The 21969-nt window shown below is 41.1% G+C and overlaps 3 protein-coding genes across 4 annotated transcripts in view; all 3 read left to right on the top strand.

The window, feature by feature from the left end:
- Positions 1–61: 61 nt before the first annotated feature.
- On the top strand, positions 62–7161 carry LOC109472244 (prolyl endopeptidase-like). The gene is made up of 15 exons (XM_019771881.1): positions 62–470; positions 648–679; positions 829–934; positions 1149–1230; positions 1600–1827; positions 2074–2200; positions 2316–2532; positions 2846–3034; positions 3956–4162; positions 4487–4662; positions 4886–4955; positions 5208–5354; positions 5476–5625; positions 5970–6230; positions 6378–7161. The coding sequence occupies exons 1-15, from the start codon at positions 183–185 to the stop codon at positions 6429–6431; spliced, it is 2334 nt and encodes a 777-aa protein (XP_019627440.1). The 5' UTR covers positions 62–182; the 3' UTR covers positions 6432–7161.
- Positions 7162–7323: 162 nt separating this feature from the next.
- On the top strand, positions 7324–13837 carry LOC109472144 (dynein beta chain, flagellar outer arm-like). Its single transcript, XM_019771717.1, has 12 exons — positions 7324–7621; positions 8560–8699; positions 8866–9038; positions 9241–9431; positions 9812–9937; positions 10251–10469; positions 10898–11112; positions 11485–11652; positions 12013–12198; positions 12578–12809; positions 13655–13774; positions 13820–13837. Exons 2-12 carry the CDS (start codon positions 8587–8589, stop codon positions 13835–13837), a joined length of 1761 nt encoding a protein of 586 aa, XP_019627276.1. The 5' UTR covers positions 7324–7621; positions 8560–8586.
- LOC109472243 (dynein heavy chain 9, axonemal-like) overlaps positions 13678–21969 on the top strand; it is a 49310-nt gene continuing 41018 nt past the window's right edge. For both annotated transcript variants that reach the window (XM_019771880.1, XM_019771879.1), the window contains exons 1-19: positions 13678–13774; positions 13949–14116; positions 14515–14618; positions 14805–14883; positions 15316–15470; positions 15851–15986; positions 16261–16496; positions 16656–16734; positions 17042–17185; positions 17496–17672; positions 17852–17947; positions 18190–18374; positions 18664–18808; positions 19129–19269; positions 19639–19761; positions 20123–20335; positions 20813–20962; positions 21124–21185; positions 21467–21686. In XM_019771880.1, the coding sequence (XP_019627439.1) occupies positions 14048–14116; positions 14515–14618; positions 14805–14883; positions 15316–15470; positions 15851–15986; positions 16261–16496; positions 16656–16734; positions 17042–17185; positions 17496–17672; positions 17852–17947; positions 18190–18374; positions 18664–18808; positions 19129–19269; positions 19639–19761; positions 20123–20335; positions 20813–20962; positions 21124–21185; positions 21467–21686 (2514 nt within the window). In that variant the 5' untranslated portion in view covers positions 13678–13774; positions 13949–14047. The remainder of the gene's footprint in view (positions 13775–13948; positions 14117–14514; positions 14619–14804; positions 14884–15315; positions 15471–15850; positions 15987–16260; positions 16497–16655; positions 16735–17041; positions 17186–17495; positions 17673–17851; positions 17948–18189; positions 18375–18663; positions 18809–19128; positions 19270–19638; positions 19762–20122; positions 20336–20812; positions 20963–21123; positions 21186–21466; positions 21687–21969) is intronic.

Here is a 21969-nt window from a genome sequence, read left to right as displayed (position 1 = left end):
AAAACTCTCAATAGTATTTGAAGCAAACTATTGAAATAGTAAATGGATGGAGAAAAATACATTTTAGGTCAAGGGTCATGTCAAATGTCACAACATGGCGGATGTTTTGAAAGATTGTGAAAAACGTGCTATGATCTAACAACTTTTAAACAGCCAACAGCTCATTAAGAAGCAATTTTACTATGAAATTCATACGATCCTTACGGTTACTACACAGTGGAACTGCGAAGAGTCTACTTGCCGGTGGGTTTGAAGAGCAGGGAAGCAGATTTCACCAGGCGCACGCGAGGCAGAGGTTACTCTTTTCAGCACGAAGATGTCAAATTATTGGTGGTAGATGGGAGCATTATTGTACCTCTCCATCTGTGACCGTACAGCCTCCGATTGCAAAAAAGAAAGAGGAGTACATACGTACTCATGGGTATCGTGTAGAGGACCCGTACAGATGGATGCAGGATCCGGAGGACAAGGTGATTTCAAGTTCAAAATTTACTCCAGCTTTTGTCATAATTTTATAATCACCGATATAACGTCTTCAATTTCAGGCAAATCTGTTTGGTTTGATAGTTATGTGGGGTAAGCGCCCAAAATTCTGTCGATTGTGTACATAGGTTCCTAACTTTTTTTCCTTTCTGCCATTATTACAGGACGTCTGGAAGTACATTGAAGAAGAAAATATGTGAGTATGAAAGATTAGATGATGATCTAAAAAAAATCCTGCATTATTGTCAAGGCCTTCCCACAGTTTTAGACACATCGCTTGTAGTGTTTTTTTTATATGATGCAGCTTAATGTAATATTTACCATCTCTGCACTTGCTACCTGTAGTTACACATCTTCCATGATGAAAGATACATCTGAAATGCAAGAACAACTTTTGGATGAAATGGAAGACTGGTCCCATCTGGATGCCATGAGTGGGGATGATTTTGAGGTATGTGCATTACTTTAGGAAAACTTAAATGCAGCTGTTGACATTGGATATAATTATAAAACATGATCACCTATTTTTTTTCCCAGCATGGGAATAATAGTATTAGATTGTACTGAATTTTTGCATCACGGCAGTAACATATTTTCTAGATTTCCATGCTATACTATTGTTCTTAGTTATGTTTCATATATATATAAGTTATATTTTATTACAGGTAATCGGTGATTATGTGTACTATACAAAGTCAGGAGGTGGGGAGGACTACCCAGTCTACTGCAGAAGCCCTCTGGATTCAGGTTGGCCTGCATTTCAATAACTTGAATAAGCTAATCAGATGCTGACCCTGATGTTGTTGCAGGAAGACTTACTAGCCAATCATCTCACCACCTTCAGTCAAGAAGCAACATGATTGGCTGGTAGCTTCAATTCAGCAACGGGAAGGAAAGCATCTCAATGGATGACAGCTGGCTAGCACTAACAAAGGGAGAAGCATGGGTAGTAGGCCAGATTGCCAACACCATGATTTATTGACACCTACAAACAGACTGGTCTTGGCATGAAAGAATGTTCTCAGCATTGATACGTTGTAAGTTGAGAAAAGATAACTTGATTAACATCCATCTAGAAAGTGTGAATTCAGTTGTAATTGTGTTCTTTTGTCACAGATGAAGATGACCCACCCGAGGAAATAGTGCTGGATGTGAACCACTTAGCCGATACCTTTGGTTACCAGCAGGCCAGAGTGAGTGTGCTGAAGTTGTCACCTGGATCCACACACCTGGCCATCACTGTGGAGACTGACTCTGCAGACAGCTTTGTTGGGCATATTGTGAAAGTTGGAGCTCAAGATCAGCTTGTGTACTTGAAGACCATTCCTGATATATTCAACATTGGTAAGTATGCTCTACCATGGCTACATGTATGTTTACAATAGTAAATGTGTAAATATTTGTGAATATTGTTTAAGTGATTCAACCATAACAAAAATATGAGGAAGACCAAAGTGACTGGTCAAAAGCTCCAGGTGAGAGAACTTTTTTGTGTTGGATCAAAAGTCTTAACTTTAAACAAAAATATGGCAGGTGGATATACTTAACATGTAACTTCAGGCACTTCCTTTCATCTGTCTTATATTTCAGAATGGATAACAGATGATGTCATCCTGTACACCAAAGCAGAGAACCTTCGTGCCTGTCAGGTGTGGAGGTGTGTTATCGGCCAGGCTGACAAGGCTGATGAGCTGCTGTATCAGGAGAATGATGACAGGTACATACGGTTACTAGTATATGACATCACCATGATATCAGGAATATGTTCATCATAGTGAGTTTTTACGTGTACATTGCAATAAAAGATGTCAGCTCACCATTCTGTGCTTCAGGTATTTTGTAGATGTGAGCCACACGAAGGACAGGAAGTTTGTGACCATCAACAGTAACTCCAAGACAACGTCTGAGGTTAGGGTGGTGAGTTCCTCATCACCAATGGGAGAGCCCTGTCTGGTGCAGGGGAGGATAGAGGGGATGGAATACTATGTGGAACATCATGGGGGAAAATTCTTCTTCCTCACCAACCAAGGAGCTGCAGCTGATTACAAGGTTTTTATTTTCAAGCATGAGTGAAAATGTGAATATCTTTAACTTATCTATAATGGAATTGAGATGCCAAAAAAGATCTGAGCTGTGGTCATGTAGGACAAACAGATTTTATCCAAACTGAAGGAGGTTCTGTTCAACCTGTCTGCAAAACTTCACTCGTCATCATCAATTGTCAATACTGAGATAATGGCATTAGTGCTACTGACCATTATTTCCATTGTCAGGATGGCTTGTATGTAAGTTATATGTACAAGCCTTTCCCCTATGCTACTAGCATGTAGATGAGACTGACAACGGTATCTCCCTGCACCAGCTGATGTGTGCTCCAACCAACACAACCTCCTCATCAGATTGGACAGAAGTGGTGCCTCCCAGACCAGGTGGGAGAGTGGTGGACATGGACATGTTTCACCAGGGATGTGTCCTGGCTGAGAAGAGGGGAGGGGTGCCTGCCATCACTGTTGTACCTACAGGCAGGGCTGAAGACACTTACTCCTTCAAGGTGATAATGCTGAGAAATATGACATTTGATAATAATAGTTTGCCACTGCCATTCATCTTAGAATCACATTTGTATTGCTTGGGAGAAGACATTGGACATTACAATATAGACATTAACAAATATATCAAATCCCCTCACCGTTCTTTAAGATCAACCCCCCAGTTCAAACTGCAGCCGGAAAAGTGTCTTACCACAACATTCCAAAATTCCTACTTTCAAAGAATAGTATACATATGGAACGCATTACCAGTTAACACCAGGTCTCTTAAAGCAAGTCCAAACGTCTCATTTCTTACCTTTAGAAAGTTCGTCCTCAGTCACTATCATCACCTTTTGTCCGACATATTTGATCCTGATAACATTTACACCTGGCATACCCTATGTTCTTTGACTCCACTATTTGCTTTCTTATCATTATTATTAGCGTTCTTATTGTCGCTATTTTCATTTGTTCACTTATATTTTATGTGTCCGTGGGCATGTTTTTATTTGTTTGTCATTGGTTATTATTGTTTCTTGTTTTATTTTTGTATGTTTGCATAAGTCTTTGGTGTTGCTTTAATTGTACTTTTTATTCTATTATGTTTTTAATCTGGACAGGGGGCTAAGACAAAGGCCAGACCTGTTCCCCCTGTCCAATTACATACTCTGTAATGTAATGAAGCTCAAATAAATAAATAGATAAATAAATAAAAGACATTAGAGTCATAGAGTCATGATAATTTTATTGTTATGTTGGTTGCAATATTCTGATGAACTTGCTAAATATGAACAAAATGGACCAACTTTGTTTCATGTAAGAAGTGAGTCTACTTTTAAAAGTACAATTTCTTTTCAGATATAAAATTGTCAATAGATGGACATCTAGATTACACTAACATGTTTTGTTGTAATTTTTTATGGGGATTTTATTCACTGTAGTTACCAACATGGGCCTGTGTGATCAAGCCTGGTGCCAACACCACAGCAGACAGCTCCGGCTACAGGTTCACTCTGTCCTCCCCCATCCAGCCTGAGGTGGAGTATGAGTTCCACCTGCCAACCAGACAGCTCTGGAAGCAAACAACAGAGGGTTCTCCTGCAGTATCAGATCAGTATGTCATGCACAGGCTCATGGCAACAAGTCAGGTACATTGTTAAACAGTGCCCTGAAGAATGCTCCTTCTGCTTTTTTGATGTTGAGATTTGCCTCTGAATGAAAAAAAGGTAGAATAAAGTTACAATTTTTAATTTTTACAAATACAAAAAGATACATGTATTATACCCCTATCTGTTCAATGATACAAAGAAAACTTCCAGTTCAAAACCAGGGTATACCTATTATAAATCTTATAGGATGAGTAAAACAAGTTTAAAGTGCAGGAGTATACAAGTAGAAGATGAGTGGTTTGATTATCAACTTAGACACAATGTTGTTAGAAGATTTATCAGACTCACATATGACCTTATTAGGATGGGACCAGTGTTCCCCTGACTGTGTTCCACAAGAAGGGTGTGGAGCAGACAGGGAAGAACCCACTACTGGTGTATGTCTATGGTGCGTATGGTGAAGATGTCAACATGAACTTCAGCTCTGAGAGACTGGTACTGTTGGAAAGAGGATGGGTGCTGGCTTTCTGCCATGTCAGGTGAGAGGTTACATGCTGATCCAAACATGTACATGTAAAAACATTGACGAGAACTGTCACTTTTATTCGGATAATGTCAAAACATTTGGTGGTGTCAATATGGACATGTGCAATTATCAGTTGCAGGTATTGCAGTGGTCTTTTGTATGGTGAAGATGAAAAGAGAGAACAGGTATCACTGCATTGTAATTTCATTTCTGTTGTTTTGTTACTGTACACTTAGAGGTGGAGGTGAGCTTGGGAGGCAATGGTACCACAATGGCAGACTGTTGAATAAAGACCAAACCTTTAAGGTAGTGTGTTTCTCAACTTTTTCGTGGATTGTTATCATATACAACTTCCCATCAATCATGCACAAAAAAACAAGAAAAGTACAATACCTATATGTATATACTATCACATCTTGCCAAGCTTCTATATTTATGTATTTTTTTTATGTATAAATTTATTCATTTTTATACCTCCTGCCTTTCTTGATACATACCAATCTTTTGATGACCAACATGCCAAGGCTCGGCTTAAGGTTTATCCCGTTATGTCTCCAGGATTTGGAAAGCTGCATTTCCCACCTGCATGGAGCGGGCTACTCCTCCCCTGGTCTGACTGCAGCCTGTGGCACCAGTGCAGGGGGTATGGCAGTGGCTGCTCTGTGTAACAGGAGTCCTGGCCTGTTGGCTGCTGCAATCATGAAGGTATTATGAACAACAGTAATCTGTGCTCAAAAGGTCACTTTCATAAGAATTCTAAGGGACAGCAGGCCCGTTACATAATAGAATAGCTACTACCAACTGGAACTGTTTCGCCCCTCATCAGGTGCCCTTTGTAGATGTGCTGGGTGCAATGCTGGACAGGTCCCTCCCCCTGACTGCACAGGAGTTCCAGGAGTGGGGTGACCCTGGGACACACCCTGATGTCTTCAACTACATCAAGGCCTACTGTCCTTACCACAATATAAAACCTCAGGTAGCCTGGAATGGATGTGGATTCTAAAATGATCTTTGTTATAAGGAAACTGAATGTCTGAGACACCAGGTATTGTAAGACAAATTGTTACTATCTGTTTTATAAATGGATAGAAAAAAATACACTTCTTGTGACATTCAAGTTCATGGATGGATTTTTCATCTTGAAGGGAAAGTCTTGACTGTATGATTTGCATATTGATACATTATATCGATAAATTATATATATTTTAAGATTACAGGCAGTTTCTACATGTAATTGAAACACAACACACCCGGTTTTCAGCAAAACATTAAAACCTGTACACAACACAAGGGATTGACTTTTAGTTGTTATATTTTCAGAGCTACCCTTCTATGTTGGTGACAGCTACTCTAGACGATACAAGGGTGCCGTACTGGAGCCCACTTAAGTATGTTGCAAAACTCCGAGGCCTTCAGCAGCTGACTTCTCTTCAGTCATCCAACACTCAGGAAAGAATGACAAGTACTGACCAGACTAAACACAGCAATGACATTAACCTCCATAGAAATTTCCTTATCCTACAAGTACATGAAAAGGGTGGTCACTTTGGTCATGACAGCCAGGCTGTTGATTCTGAACAGGTCAGTATATGTATAATGTATTCACTTGCTTGTAAATTTATCAACTTGTCATGCAGATTTTTATGATTAGTGATATATCATGCATCTTATACAGCTGTATCATATTGCTTGACACAGACCTCATACATTTTTATCTTCTCTTTCCAGGCTGCATTTGAGTATGCATTCTTGTACAAGGCTCTTGGGCTTTCGATGACATGATGGAAGATCATTCAAAGAAATCCTCAGCATACTTTCCAGCAAGTTGCTTTAAACTTTGCTTGAATAACCTGACCACACTGTCCTTCTCTCATGTAAAAATTGTTGAGAGTAATACAAAGTTGTGAGTGGAACATGCATGACACCACCGCATGTATCTGCATGTTCTCCTTTGATTAAGTAGCTGGTATTGACTATTTCAAAGAGGATTTTAATGTTGGATTTTAGAAGGCTTATTGTCCTGTGTGGTAATGATTACAAAAAAAAGTTAACTATATGATACACAATAATCTATCATGCTAGGTAAACTGAATATACATGTACCTTTGGAAGAGAAAGACTTACTACCAAAGATAGATGGTTTTGATAGTCATCTTAAAGCCATTTAGTGCTGAAAGCCAAAGTCAGTATACAGACTGAAATTCAGAGTTTGTATCAGACTCGTGAATGATAGTCCAGAGAATGAATGGTTTCTTAAAGTATAGACTGGTTTATTTCGTCATTGGGAATAAAAGCATCTTGGCAGCCCAAGGGCTGAATTGCACTGCTTCACGCCATGAATGAGTATGGTGTATCTTCACAAAATTGTGAAAAAGCTAGATGAGGTAGAACATGAATGATTTGACCATCACTTTTAGAAAGTTACAACTTCAATGTAGAATGGTGAATTAAAGAGACCCAAAGTAAAATGGTGAATAAAGCATGACTCCTCTTTGCTAGCTACAGCACACCAGTGTATGGACACTTGAACAATGTGTATAACTTCTGTAGAGCCATCTAACTGGCCCAAGGGTACTTGAAACGTCTGCCAAAAGTACAACTTACAAGTTACAGCAGGTGTTTCTAAGTTTGCCAACTCTCGAAACTTTCAAGTCCCGCCAAATCTCGCGAGACTAATTAGCCTCTATTAGCCTTTGAAAGCATCCAAACAGGAAGTGCTGTTTACATGCGAAATTACTACAAAGTATCTAGATTGATAAATTATGAACCAATACAATGTCAATTAAATCAATTATTCAATTCCGTAAATACGGCATACATTAGATCTATGTGGATATATGATATCGTTATTAATGGTGATCTGGATCGATTTCTTCGCGTTTTGCTGCGATCGCAATTGGCTAGCAACAGCACAACAACATGGCGGCCGAAGAACAAGTTTTCTCCAGGGACGAGAACCACCTGTAACATAGGTATGGACACTCAAAACAATCTCTAACACGCGTAGGTATGGTGGTTTGTTTGTGTGGTGGGATTATCCTGCCTTACTGCGTTTATTCTTTTTCCCTCCGACCAATACCAACAGGTGGTCGGCGGCCTACTTTCTTTCAAAATGTCGGGATTCTCATTGGCGGCAAAGTTTGTTTTTATAAAGTCGATTAAATTTTGCGTCTGTTAAGCTTTCCAATCTGGATGGAGTTTGCGTTCAGCGCTAGAGAGCCATTCTATCTTGCTAATATTCAACTTCACTTTCCACGGTATGTATCGCAACATTGCCACTGGCTGTGCGATGTAAAATGGCCCGCCCTATCCATTACCAGTTTTGCATCCTAAATTTGAAGCCAACGAAGTTATTCGACTGTTACAGGTGTCATTGATACTTTCTAAGATGCGAAAACGTTGACTAAATCCAACTTGATTAGGCTTCCACCTCAATATCTGCTGTCTATTGGGGATCATTAGGTCGAGGTGTGTTCAGTTGTGACAGTAATTTAATTTGAGGACCATAACCCTGTGAATAATGTTTACACTGTCGTAATGACACCCCCCAATGGCACTCAATGGTGAGTCTCAAGGGTTATCATCTGCTAGGCATGGCGCCTTTCCAGCTTTAACTTCCCTATATTACTTGTAACTTGCCATTTTATGCTTTATTGGTGTATTGCTGTCTGCAAATAAAAATCAGAACTTTTCATTAATTTGTGATTGTTCTATGTGAAACAGGTGCAGGTGTCAACAGAAACTATAGATAAAGAATATTCTGTCCATTTATGAACAAAGTAAGATTAAGAGATGTTAGGTTCGTTTTGCTTATCCTTATGTACTAGTATCTCTTCTGTAATGATTTTGTCACAGTGTTTGAAACTTGTCGTAAAAACATTGCTATATTGCTATAAACTTGTATACACAGACCACTTGGTGAAGACGAAATGTAAACATGGCCACTCAGGAAATGGACGAGCGCCTGCGGTGGCTGGAAACACGCATCACATCGTCATTAAGACCGAGGAATGAGGATCTTAAAAATCTCTTCACAAACGATGAAACAAGGTAGGAAAAGCCAATCACAGAGAGTCACAATTATTGCTGAGTGGAGCTGCTTTGTCCAGAAAATCTTTATCATACATACTTGCTAGAGACTTGTATCTTAACAACTTGCATATGCATTAAGACTAGTAGATTGTGTCTTGACATTTTTACTGTTTGTTTCCTTCAGGTCCGTCCTTGTTGAATATATCACCAATGAAGACTTGAGATGTCTGTACATCTATGCCAAGTCTCCCAAGAATGGGCTGCAGGCGTCCCTCAGCCCTCCAGCTCAACTGCCTGCAAAAGCTGTCTTCTTTTTGAAGACAGGCACTTCTGTCAAGCTCACCAAAGATAACATGGGTTAGTTTCAGCTCAGTACAGTCATCTTTCATTGTAAAAACTAAGGGTTTTTATCAGATATTAGAAATTACATTTAATGTTGCCCAGGTATAGGTAACCTATATCGTAATTATTATAGCTCTGTATCCAAGTCGTTGGCAGCAGCATTTGCCATTTTACTAAGATTGTGTGGTAATCATTTTCAATCGCATTTCAACTGTAGATGATAACGTTATATACATCGATGGAGCAAACATGCCCCTGGAGCACATGGACATGCTGGCCAGAGACGTGTTCCTGCCGCTGCTGTGCACAGAGACAGAGCACGCTGAGACAGTCGCTGGGCCTGACAAACTCATGGACGTTCTACACAGACTGATGAGCAATGTGGAGGTGACACATGGGCACCAACAGGTCTGTAATTATGTAGGCATGGCACATATAATCAGTACATAATACATGCCATGATTGATTAAAGGATCTAGGAAGGCAGAGAATTTCTGAATATGCTCTGTGGAATATGCCGTAATGAGTGGCTTGACCCAAATGACTTTTGCTCATCAAACAAATATGATTTTATGGTGGATTTCTTTTCTCTAATCAAGTTTTAACTACATGTATTAGCAACTTCACACCACCTTATATTGCTTCACAGGTGGTTATTTATGTGCATGCAAGCATGCTAGGAACTAAAGAAATAATTGAACTAGTTTGTATTAAAGCGGCGGCAAAGTCGTTAATTATGATATGAGAATACATAATGCATTCATCAGGTGTGTTGTGTTTTGTTGCAGGGTTCCATCGTCCTTCCCCTACCATCCATCGAGGTCCTGGCAGAGGCTGCAGCAGCAACCAATCGGAGAGCAGCTGTCATCCACGTGCTGGAGTCCACTGTCATCGGCTGGATCAAGCAGATCAGAGTAGGTCTTACTGAAATGTCGCAAATACCAGTTGTTAGATATGATAAGATAATACCAGGTATTCCTACATAATGCATCAATGGTCATGTCAATAAATTTACTTTCATTGATTATTTCACTCAATGGACAGACAGTGCTACTAAAATACAAAGACCGTTTTTCTGTTGTAGGGCACTTTAAGAAATCCGGGATCAAAGGCCTATCATGGGTCCAATGTTTTGTGTTTTTTGATTCCTGTTGCTTTATGTTAAAGGATTGATGAAATTTCCATTCACTACACCAGTGTCACAACCCTTTCCTTGTCTGTCCCCAGGGTGTGCTAAAGCATGACCCCGTTGCTGAGCTGAGTCGCCTCAGCTCCAAGCCCCGCCCCCAGGATGAGGTCCAGGTGTGGTCTAATCACCTGTCCCGCCTCCACTCCATCAACTCCCAGCTGGACGCTCCCATCGCCTGCGACATCCTCCTCAACCTGGAGGAGGCAGACAGCTCCTACTCACACAGCTTCCAGAACGTCCGCAGGGAGATCGCAAAGGTATTCAAATTTAAGAAAAAAAAATCTGTATACTGATAGATTATACTGTATTAGGGAATAACCTCTATTAACATTTATCCAATGGGTTACATGTTTCCACCACTTTGAAAAACAGTCTGAGAGTTCTCTAGTGCATCACCCCAGGTATGCACAGTTCTGATATATACTTACTTACTAACTTACTTGTCCTCTTGCACTAGAGCCGACTACTTTTGATACATAGAAGGGGACATTGCATTGGAGATCTCTTCAATCTCAGTTGTTTTTTCAAGGTGTAGGATATATGTGACCTGTCAGTTGTAAGCCTGAACATCTTTATTAATTTACTAATAAGTGAATATCTTAGATTGATACAAATAGTGTCAGCTTACGCAAGTAAAAGGGGTTTATATCAACAGCTAAATAATGTGAAAATTGTTCTGCTCCAGGCTGTCCATGACACAAATGAGCACCTGCTGTACCTGAACACCATGAGGTCCTGGCTGGACCGGCTGCAGCTGGGGCGCTCGCCGAAGGAAATCCAGCAGATTTTTGCCCCCCTGGTACACACCCTGTACCTGGTCTGGATGCACTCCAAGTATTACCATGAGAAGAGACAGTTCCAGACACTGCTGAGAGTCGTTTCTAATGAGATTGTTGCCAAGTAAGTTGACTGTTTACTTACTTATTTTAATTATTCCATATCTACAGTGTACATGACATCCTATTAGTCACTGCAGTTATGATATTGCCTCAAGACTTTCATAATCATATGGTTTCTTGACATTGAAATGACTGCCTGGCTGATTTTACTGTGTAAGTATCAAGTTTATGTTTTATGTCAATCAAGGTCCTTTGAAATACATGTAGAATCATTCAGTAGTATTTAGTTTGTGTCCAACTTTTGCCCAAATAATGTTAGCATCTGGCAACTGCACATTCGGCAGGTCTGGAGAAAGATAACCGATTAGCTTTTAATTGAAGGAGCTATATACACATGTATATGAGCTATATGTATCCTGCAATAACCTATCAGGTCACAAAGCATGGTGGGAGATGACCTTCTGCACGACACTGTCCAGTCCTACTCCCGGCTGAAGGATGCCCTGCGAGTGTGTGCTGCGTACAGGGGAACCTACCTGGACTGGCGGGAGAAGGCCAACGCAATGAACAAGGAGAAAGTGGAGGAGAGTGCCACTTCATTGTAAGTGGTTTTGTGACATTTACTGATTAAATGTTTTGGTTAAAGTTGAGGACCTTTATGCCTCATGGAAGCACAAGTACGTGATTGTACCTGAGTGTATGGTTCATCCTCAAAGTAATAGGATGTAAAGAATCGGGCTTTAAAAAACTGCCAGGAAATGTAAAAACTATTAGACATGGAGTGAAATACACAGTTTTATAACCAATAGTCAGTGACTAGATCTGAAATTTTATGAAGGGAAACCCCTACTACCACCCAGTGTACAGTTACATGTATGATATGCATGAATGATATTGCCTATTAACTATGGTCACACTCGACCGAACATTGATTATCATCAAAGTATTTGCTACCTTCCAGGATCCACAGGCCCCAGGGCCAGCTGTGGGCCACCAAGCTGTACGGTACACATGCCTACGACCCGCGGAGGCCTGCCCAGAAGAACGAGAGCACCACCAGTCTGGGGGTGGAGGAGGAGTGGAAGGACTCCCCCTGGCCACCCCGCAACGCTCGCTGCTTCGACCTGATGAACAGGTTCATGGAAAGGTGCGTCCAGAATCTGGCCTGGTGGTGAAGATCAATGGGAAGGTTCAAAGAACAGGAATGTAGAAGAATACACACTGTCAGGTTCCAGTTGGCTTACAGCCAAGAGCAATACAGACAACTCAACACTAACAAACTATGTTACTCTGATTTATTGGGATCATCCCAAGATATTGGTAACCAGTGTGCTGCTAGTGTGTGTGTTACTGGTATTTTACCTTTTGTGAGATATAAGAAAGTTTGGCAAAGGAGCATTTTGGTAACCAGGGCTACTTACACGTATGTATAGGACAGTATCTACCCAATTATATCGATGACCATTATGGTCATCAAAGTTTTAAGTATGGAGCTGCCACATTCATACAATTATTGAATTCTACAGGTGTAACGATGTACTGGAGCTTGTGGAGACCACCCGACACTTCCGTCTGCTGGAGTCTGCAGCAGAGATCGGTGGTGCAGGGGGGAGGAGCCTGGACGCACTGGTGCAGGAAATACACCAGAACTTTGCCAAAGCCATGGACGACTTCATCACCTCAGCAGGAAACATCTTAGATGTGGACGACTCCCATAACTTCAACAAGAGCTTCTTTAAGTTCAGATCTGTGGTTAAGGTTAGTACTTGTCGTTTTTAAAGTGCATTGTATGGAGGTTTGTCTGCATGGATTTTTTATCATTTACACTTGAAGATCTGATAAAATATCGGAAACATTGCCCTATTGAGAAGGCATATGTGGGCGATGCCTTTTGCAGTTTGCAAGGTTGTTGTTTGTGCACTGGTTCTGTCAGTTGTGCAGTACTGCGCACCAGTCTTAGCCAACATGTCAGACTCCAACATGCGCAAACTGCAAGTAGTGCAGAATAGGGCATGTAGACTGTTACTGAAATGTACTCCTGATACTCCTACCAGGCAGATGCATCTAGATCTTGGTTGGCCGACTGTGAGAGAGAGATTCTTGATAAGCACTTTGGTCATTCTCTTTAAGATCCTCACGAGTCACGAACCACAAAATATTTATAACTCCCTTTTGCCTGTTCATGCATCTCACAGTCATAATACCAGATCTTCCGCACATAACTTTAGATTACCAATACCTAAGTCCAATAGCAGAAAACGCTTATTCCTGTATCGTGCAGTCGTGCTCTGGAACGATCTACCATCTGACGTTAAGACACTGTGCGATGTTATCAGTTTTAAGAAAGCCGTTTCAAACAGTAGTAGTGTCACCTGATCCTTGACCCTTGCTCGCTACTTTTAAATTGCTAATATCTATGTGTATTTATTGTTGATGTGGTGCACAGTGTACATGTATGTATGTATGTATTTTTAAATGTTTCTACTATGTTGTAATTATGTAATTATGTAATTGTTTGAGCCTTGGAAGATTAGCTCTTTGGGGCTAAAAGGTTTCGAAATAAATGAAATGAAATGAAATCAACTTTGTGTCTCTGTTATTAGGATCTGGAAGCCCAGCTGGCCTCTGTCCTAAACCTGAGCTTCCTGCAGTGTCCTACTGTGGCCTCCCAGCTCAGACTATTGGAGGTGTTTGAAGGAGTCAGCAGTAGAGAACTGGTGCAGGTTAGTATCATCTGCCTCTCTGCATCATTCTTTCATGTTTGACAGATGTACCTTACTGAATGACCAAAATGACTGGTCTATGCCACGAGTGAAGAAACTGCTTTAACATATACAACGTGTATGACATCACCTACTATATCTCCGAGATGAATCATATTTTTTGCACCCACACAGAAACATCTGAAGGACAAGGACCGGGCACTGGTGTCTTCCTTCACTCAGGAGTTACTGGAGGTCAAAACCATCTTCAACAGCAAGGTGCGTGCCCCGCCCATGCACACCAACCTACCCAGGACTGTCTCCAAGCTGCTCTGGATCAAAGGGCTGCAGGCCAGGATAACTGTAAGTCCACTCAGTATCTCCCTTTGTGTTTTCAATGAGTTGCAAAGCAGAGATTACAAAACACAGCCAACAGTGTATCTAATCTAAACACCTAGTTTGAATGCCCACAGGTAGTTTATTATATTGTAAGTTATTCTTTCCTGTACTGGTTAGTGTAATAGTCACACCGAAAACTACAAAAAGAAACGTACAATGGCTTATGGGACTATCACCAAAGCTCACAGGAGGTACAATTTGGTATAAATAAATGATGAGTTTTTAGACTTGTGAAGGGAATTAATACCTCAGGATAGGATCTGTAACTGGACCTGAAAGTGTCTGTAACTGTCCAGTATCACATCCACATGTACAGCCTTGGGACATTGGCCAGTAAATAACTTTAAAACGTTGTATTTCAGGAGCCCATGGAGAAGTTCCGCAGGGTCAGCCCCCACTCACTGGAGGGAGACGCAGGCTGGCAGATGAGAGATGCTTACAAAGATGCCATGAAGGAGTTTCAGAGGTTTTGCTCATTGACAACAATTTTCTTTAAACTCTTCATCAAATAAGTTTTACCTGCAGAACATACTAATGTTCTCTTAGATATGGAGCTTAGCTCAAGAGCTAGATACCCTTGGGATTATGGTATAATGGCAAAGGAATATGTTGTAATTTTAAACTTTAAAATTTCTTCCATTGACCATTGCAGATGTGAGAAGCAGATAGTGGAACATTGGCAGAAGAGTGTGCAGTCTGAGCTGAGGGACAGACTCAAGCAGCCTCTACTGGTGAGCAGGTCTTCATTGTTACAGCAGACCACAGTGTTTTACCATGACTGATTCTGTAAAAGGCTTTTTTTTAATTACTGTCTGGTTCATTGGTCTTACATTCTAACTTGCAGACTAGTTCTGAAGACATTTAAGTAGAATACTAATAGCAACGGTTTGTTGTATCACTGTTTATTTTTTCTCTCATATTGCCAACAAGGAGTTGCCCATCATAAACAGTACAGGTATAACTAGTAAGGAGTGAGAAAAATACATAGTTACATGAATGAAGTCAATATTTTCACGGGGTTAGATTTTTGCTACTGATTACAAATTCAAAATTTTTATGGTGCAATATTCATGTAAACCAGAATTTGGCAGATGTCAACTATAATTCGCATATTGGATCAGAAATAAAAAGCTGTACTGTTTCCTCACATACACATCATACAGGTTGCAGAAAACTATGACGAGGATGAGGATGTGAGACCACAGATTGTCCATGTGAACCTTGACCCTGAGCTGATCCTCCTGTTGAGGGAGATCCACTACTTCTCCCAGGCTCCCTACAACATCAAATTGCCTCAGCCTGCCAGGGCTCTCATCAGGTCAGCAGTGTGGTTAGTTCTTATAGTGGGAGAGAGTCATTGAATCAGTTAGCATTCAACTCAAGACATTCTAACACTTGTGCTTTGAATGTCAAGTGGCTGAGTCAGCAAATGGCAGTACTTCCGTACCCTGATCACAATAGCCTCTACTGTAGACATTGTAGTTAGTGAAATCTGTAATATGTAATCTTCTTCTAATTGCTAAGCCATGCGGTATACAGAAAATGTTTGATAAATAAATACCCTACAGCAGGGACAATCTAGCCAATGTTGACAAATTTCTTTGTGATGTATCAAAACCTTCCATCCAGGTACCCTGTAAGCATTTTCTCAATTGAATACAGCATTTTAAATAGATTTTGTTCCATTGTGTATCCTAGGAACACAGATGCAGCTACCCTGCGTGTGACAGCCGCCCGTCTGGAGACCATTGTCTCCAAGTACAACGAGGTGATGAGAAGCATCAGTGAGGTGGAGAGGCCTCTGTTTGAGAGGAAGCTGGCCAAGATTGATGTGGTTTGTAGACATCATTCTTAGATCTGAAGTGGTTGCCTTTCTGCAAAAGAAATCTGATGGCTATTAGATTAACTTGATTTTCCTTCAAAAATGATGCACCAGATCAATGGTTTTGCTTGTCTGTAAATTAATGATTTAGAGTCAAAAAGAAAATATCTATCGGCAACTAGAATAATTGTAGTCAATTTTCAGGTGAAATGTCTCTTTCTCCTAGTTTTCGACATCATTTCATCTTATAATGATTGTTATTTTCCTTTCTTGATCCAATCCTTAGGTTTTTGATGAGGGCCTACACAACTTTACCTGGAAGACCACAGAGAGCGCCGACTTTATTGAGATCGCTTCCTCCCTGGTGTGTAACGATCTCCATGGAAACCTGACCGTCGTGCAGACCAACTGTGATGACATCACCCTGCTGGCCGGCAGCTGGTCCCAGGGACAGCTGGACGTGTTTGCCGCTCGAGACGAGGAGAACAGCTACACTATGGACGAGCTGGTGGACATGCAGAAGTGGGTAGAGATACAAGCAGAGTCTACAGTAATAAAGATATTATTAAGATTTCTTGTTGTGGTATTTGGTACATTCTGAGTGTCACTTCAACTGAAACATGCTGTAGTGCTAGACAGTAAATGACAAGGTGCTAAGAAGTGGTTATTTTCTGACTACAGGAAGCTTGATGAGGACCTGACCTCCATCATCGTGCCCTCTGGACACAGGATCCACACCCTGCTGCAGGAGTCTTTTGAGGTCAGGAGCTTGTTTACTTTGCATGCCCTTCAAAACACAAAACTGTCATGATCTTCTCAAGCCATTATACCAAACGGTTACAGTAGCATCGCTTGAATTAAAACTGTTTACAATGAAGCAAAAGGACCATTGCTATGCTGATAGGAAAAAAACACAACTCAAACATTTCTTTTTCTTTCGAGATCTATGAAAAAATCAACTCTCTCTGGTTGTCAGCTGATGGTTATTTTTGTTGGAACATGTAAGCTTTCCTATGATAATCATTGCACATATAATATACATACATGTACCAATTTTCCCTCTCCAGGCAGTACAGATCAGCAGGGCGTCCCCTGCGTGGGAGGCGTATGTAGAGTTTGTGGACTCCATCGTTCTGGATGGACTGAAGAGATCCACTGTCACCAGTCTGGAGACCATGCACAACCAGCTGGTCATGGCTAACATCTCCCAGGTCAGTGGGAAGTGCAGATTTTCAAAGAACTGGATGTTGTTTAGTATAAAGATTGCCTGTAGGAGGTTGTAACATTGATATACTAACATAGGATAAAGGTCTAAAAGAAATGCCCTAGAGTCAACATTTTCCATCAACAACCCTGGTAGTTTCTGATGGTACAGCATGAAAAAAGAGGTGAGGTAAACAAACGACAAAGATAGGTGAGATCTGTTTTATCAAACTTGAAGGAGACTTTATTACATGTAGTATGTAATGATACACAATCATGATCACCTATTGAAACAAAAGTTGCCTCCTGATGTTCCAGGATCCGTACGTGCCGATACTGACCATTCGGCTGGAGCTGATTGAGAATGTGGTGTCGTTCAACCCCCCGCTGGACCAGAACTCGGCCATGCTGAGTGTCCAGGAGCTGGTCACCAAGTGGCTGGAGTCTTTCCTGTCCAGGGGTGCTCTGGTGCAGATGCTGGGCAGGGACTCAAGTGTATGTAGCTGCATCACTACATACAATCATTTCAGTTATTTTATTTTATCAGGAAGTACACTCATGTCATTCAAACTGTTTTACAAATAACGAAATTTTAAACAGAATCTTAAGGTTAAATCCTGCTAAAGTACTAAAAGTATACGACTCAATGACTCAAGTTTGACTCAATTTTTCAGAACGGGTATGAGGACTACATAGCTGTGGATGATGATGTGAAGCAGCTGGTGCAACAGATCCTACAGCTGGTGAGGGACAATGCTGAGGAGTGCAAGGTACCTGAGTCTATTTCTTCATATCCATAATGCTTTCACTGTTGCACTATTCAAAGTCAGCCAGAAGAAATAAATTTAACAGCAGTGGAAGTAAACAGCTAATCTCTGATGTATGCCTGTCCTTGGTGCTGAAGTTGACAGTGTTGTTCTAAGAAAAAATAGATTTAACAGTGATGGAAATTAACAGTGGAATCTCTGCCTGTCCTTGGTGCTGATTCCCATGTTGTTGGTCTGCTCCCCAGAAACTGCTGGACCTATTTAAGGACTACCACTTCCTGTGGATGCAGCACGTCCAGCAGACCTTTGATGACTTCCTGCACGGTAAACTCAGCCCCAACCCCCTCAGGTCCGCAGCCAGCTCACCCCAGGGGCTCCTCAGGCAGATCGCTTCAGCCAAGTCCGATGCAAGGTCTTCAGCTAGTGGAAGGTATGGTGCCTTTTAAGTATAGGATATCCTACATGCTTTGTGGATGTATTCATCCAGTGCCTATTCATCCAGAAATACAACCCACTATGTTTTGAAAGTGGTACTGTAACAATAGTTATAGGGATTCTTCTGAATGCTGAATAAAGGAATAATAGACAAGTAGTTGACTATACATTTGAGCTTTTGAACCTTTCTCTGTGCTGTTTAACTTTTCTGTCAAACACAAGGGATGAAATGTTTTCATGATTGCTTGACTACATGTATCTAAATGTTGTTTGGTAAATTCTAGGTCTCGTGCAGACTCCATTGGCAGCATGCAGTCAGCAGGGGTCCTGGGAACGGCTGAACGTTCCTTCCTCACACCAAAGCATGCCACAAGCAACATGAACGTACCCTCTCTGGATGACTTTGATAATGAAATTGACATCTACAGGGTGAGTTAGTGAGAGAGATCCTTTGAACAGCAACTTTGGTTTGATTTCTGTTATGACGTCTAATGGTATGCCAGCATCTGAAGATATACCTGAAGGACTAATGGGTGTAAGTTGTAACTCAATGGAAGTGAAACATTACCCAGTAAATGTATAAGGTTGACTTCACAAACCTAGAACATTTCTACTGTGGCTGGGACTGTCATGGTAGGATAGGGTTGACAAGCCACGGCCATCACACCACATCATCTCTACTGATGGAAGGATGCCTACTATACTGTTGAGATTGTAGATCAAAAGACCACTTTTTCTGTGTTGTGCAGGTTGCCAGGGACAACATCCACACCCTGCAGGACCACCAGGATGTGGGGTGGCTCCGGGTGGACATCAAACCCATCAAACAGGTGCTCATCACACATGCCAGCCGCTGGATGTGGACCTTCACCAAGTACCTGACAGACCAGGTCAGAGTTATATAGCAAAGCTTTGTTTTATGTACACTTTGATCCTGTACTGACTGAAACATTGCTGATTCAATTTAATTTTAAGATGCTCTCAGATATGGAGTCTGAATGGAATCACTTTGTTAATGTGTGAAAGCAGGACAATCAATTTTCCAACTTCTAAGACCATGAGAGAAGATGAATTTTGATTGTCATCTTTGCTTTTGTACCTGTTGGGTTCTTGTGCAATGCATTTGATCATATTCTCCCTTTTTGAGTGCTTCTGGCTGTTACAAATTATCAGAAGTGCTAGCCATAAGATTATTTAAATTCTGTAGTTCTGGTACATTTATGGCTATACCCACAATTGCATATTTGATTTGGCACCAGGTTACAGAGATGCTGACAACTCTGGATAAGTTCTTGAAGAGGATTGAGCCAGACATTGAGGGCATCACAGGAGAGGAGAGGGACACTGCCTCCTTCATGAGGATGATGAGACTCTTTAATGAGGTAAAAATTATACTGTTTTTGTTTATTTGTGATGGACAGGTTGTATATATACATCTGAACTAACTGTGTGTAGGTATTGGTCTATGTTCATATCCATTTGTTGAGAATGATAGTAAATACACTTTATTGTACAACAATTGTTCAAGGTGCAAAGTATGGCAACTACTGTTACATAGCAGATACAAGAGCAAGCAGTATAAGATGAAAATTAGCTTTTACAATCATTGGAGGAATTTCTAAGATCTAGACATAATATATCACTACATCATCAGAGCCTGTGAGCCTCCCAGCTGTTGAAACTTGGTAAAATTTTTTAAGTATCTACCTAAGCGTCCCTCCTGCTGCCATGTTTACCCCGCAGGTGTCTGCCCAGCAGCAGGAGATGGACGGGAAGTTCCAGGCCATGCACCGCACGGTGCTGCTGCTAGAGAAGTACCAGATGCAGCTGCCCGCAGCTACGGAGCGGCTGTTCAAGGCTGCACCTGGCAGGTGGAACAACCTGAAGACCAAGGTGTCCCTGGCCAAGCAGAGGCTGGGCCCCAGGATACAGGAGGAGTCCAGGAGGATCACTAAGGTCAGGCCCAGCTGGCAGAATTATGTCTTGCATTGAGCTTTTTAAAACACTTATTATAGTGTCAATAACAATAATGGTTGAAATCTAACATTCTGTAAATGAAGAGGACTTAATTTTACTGTAGGAGAGGGAAAGATGTTCACTATGTTGTAAGTTTGCAGTTCAAAGACAGGGCACATGTTCATGGTGTGATGAGTTTGCAGTCAGAGTTCATGGCATAAACCATATGAACATAAAACCACAGTGCAATTTTGCATGCATAATGCAGTGTTAAATATTCTGATATTGTTAGATAAGATTTTTCAGTTGCCTTTCAGTTCCTTCTACACTTGTTGAATATCTACAGACAGTCCTCCTAACTAATAGTTGAACTCCATGAAAAGTGGCTTTAATGGCCGAATAGAACAATACTCGACAAGTTCAAATAAAGGCACAAACAAACAAACTGACACTGCTAGCTGTGCCCTTCCTGTACAGGACCTGGCCAGGTTTGGTATGCGGGTGGATGAGCTGGTATCTGACATCTCCCAGTCGGAGGTCTACATGCGGGAGTGTACGTTTGAGAACGCCTGGGAGATCCTGGGGGACTTCAGACGCAGACTCGACCACCTGGAGAATGAAGCACAGGTAAGTCATAACCCAGGATATCAGGGTCATTACTCAAGTGTTACATGGCAGGAAATGCTTTTTGTAAGATATTTCAATCAATTAGTGTGTAATGTAATGTTACGTTATGGTCAAAATGTTATTGATGCACTGATTTGAAGGTATATTTTTTATTCCTTTAGGACCTTATTGAGCTGCAGGAGCTTCTGGAGACAGCAGTGGTTAATTTCTCCCTCCTGCCACAGTAAGTCTGTTTGTATTTAATCCGAATCTTGAAAAACATAGTTACTGTGAGTGTACCATTATTATGGGGTCTGTGTTAGTGTTGTGTGGATATTGTATGCTCAAAATTGGCAATGATATCTTTGTTTTATGTGCTTTTAATATGGACAAATTGTGGAAATGATCATAAGAAGGAAGAATGTCAAGTATCTAGTTACCATAATCATTGTTAGCACATTTTCTCCTATTACATAGTGTGTATGATGCATTTGACGGTAATTTTGTCTCCTTTGTTGTTGCCAGATGCCGTCAGGACCTGCGTAACCTGAAGCTGGTGTGGGAGACGTGGCGCGTGGTGTCGGAACAGCAGAACGACTGGCGGCTGCACCGCTGGCAGAAGATTGACACCAAGTTCCTCCGCACGGCCACACAGGAGCAGCTGGCCCGCGTCAAGGGTCTGCCTGAGGACACGTTTGTGTGGGATGTGTACATGGGCATGCAGGAGTCCATAGTCATCATACAGGTCAGTAGAACATGTGTATAGACTCATGCATTTTCAAGCTTGATCAGTAGTAGTAGATTAGTATGTTTTTATCTTACAAGCTTTTGGTTCCATTTGTGTGCTTGACATATATCTTGTACCCAAGATTCATGACTGTAAAATGACATTAAACTGCATTGCATCATTCCTAAGTATGGAATAGTATACTGCAGCTAATTTTTGCATTGTTTTGTGATTTGCATTGTTTATTTGAGCAAAGTTGAGCTTGATCATTCGTGGTAGTTCTGATACATTCGCTAATTAA

Source organism: Branchiostoma belcheri, unplaced genomic scaffold (genome assembly GCF_001625305.1).
Source record: "Branchiostoma belcheri isolate BF01 breed outbred unplaced genomic scaffold, Haploidv18h27 scaffold27, whole genome shotgun sequence".
Classification (NCBI taxonomy): domain Eukaryota; kingdom Metazoa; phylum Chordata; class Leptocardii; order Amphioxiformes; family Branchiostomatidae; genus Branchiostoma; species Branchiostoma belcheri.
This window is presented reverse-complemented; position numbering and strand designations above follow the sequence as displayed.

Bases quoted from the DNA above. Each gene is read 5' to 3' on its own strand.
- LOC109472244 (XM_019771881.1), top strand. From the start codon at position 183: ATGAAATTCATACGATCCTTACGGTTACTACACAGTGGAACTGCGAAG. The intron at 471-647 runs GTGATTTCAAGT...CCATTATTACAG, and splicing joins TGCAGGATCCGGAGGACAAG to GACGTCTGGAAGTACATTGA. The intron at 4,956-5,207 runs GTAGTGTGTTTC...TTATGTCTCCAG, and splicing joins ATAAAGACCAAACCTTTAAG to GATTTGGAAAGCTGCATTTC.
- LOC109472144 (XM_019771717.1), top strand. From the start codon at position 8,587: ATGGCCACTCAGGAAATGGACGAGCGCCTGCGGTGGCTGGAAACACGC. The intron at 9,938-10,250 runs GTAGGTCTTACT...GTCTGTCCCCAG, and splicing joins GCTGGATCAAGCAGATCAGA to GGTGTGCTAAAGCATGACCC. The intron at 12,810-13,654 runs GTTAGTACTTGT...CTCTGTTATTAG, and splicing joins AGTTCAGATCTGTGGTTAAG to GATCTGGAAGCCCAGCTGGC.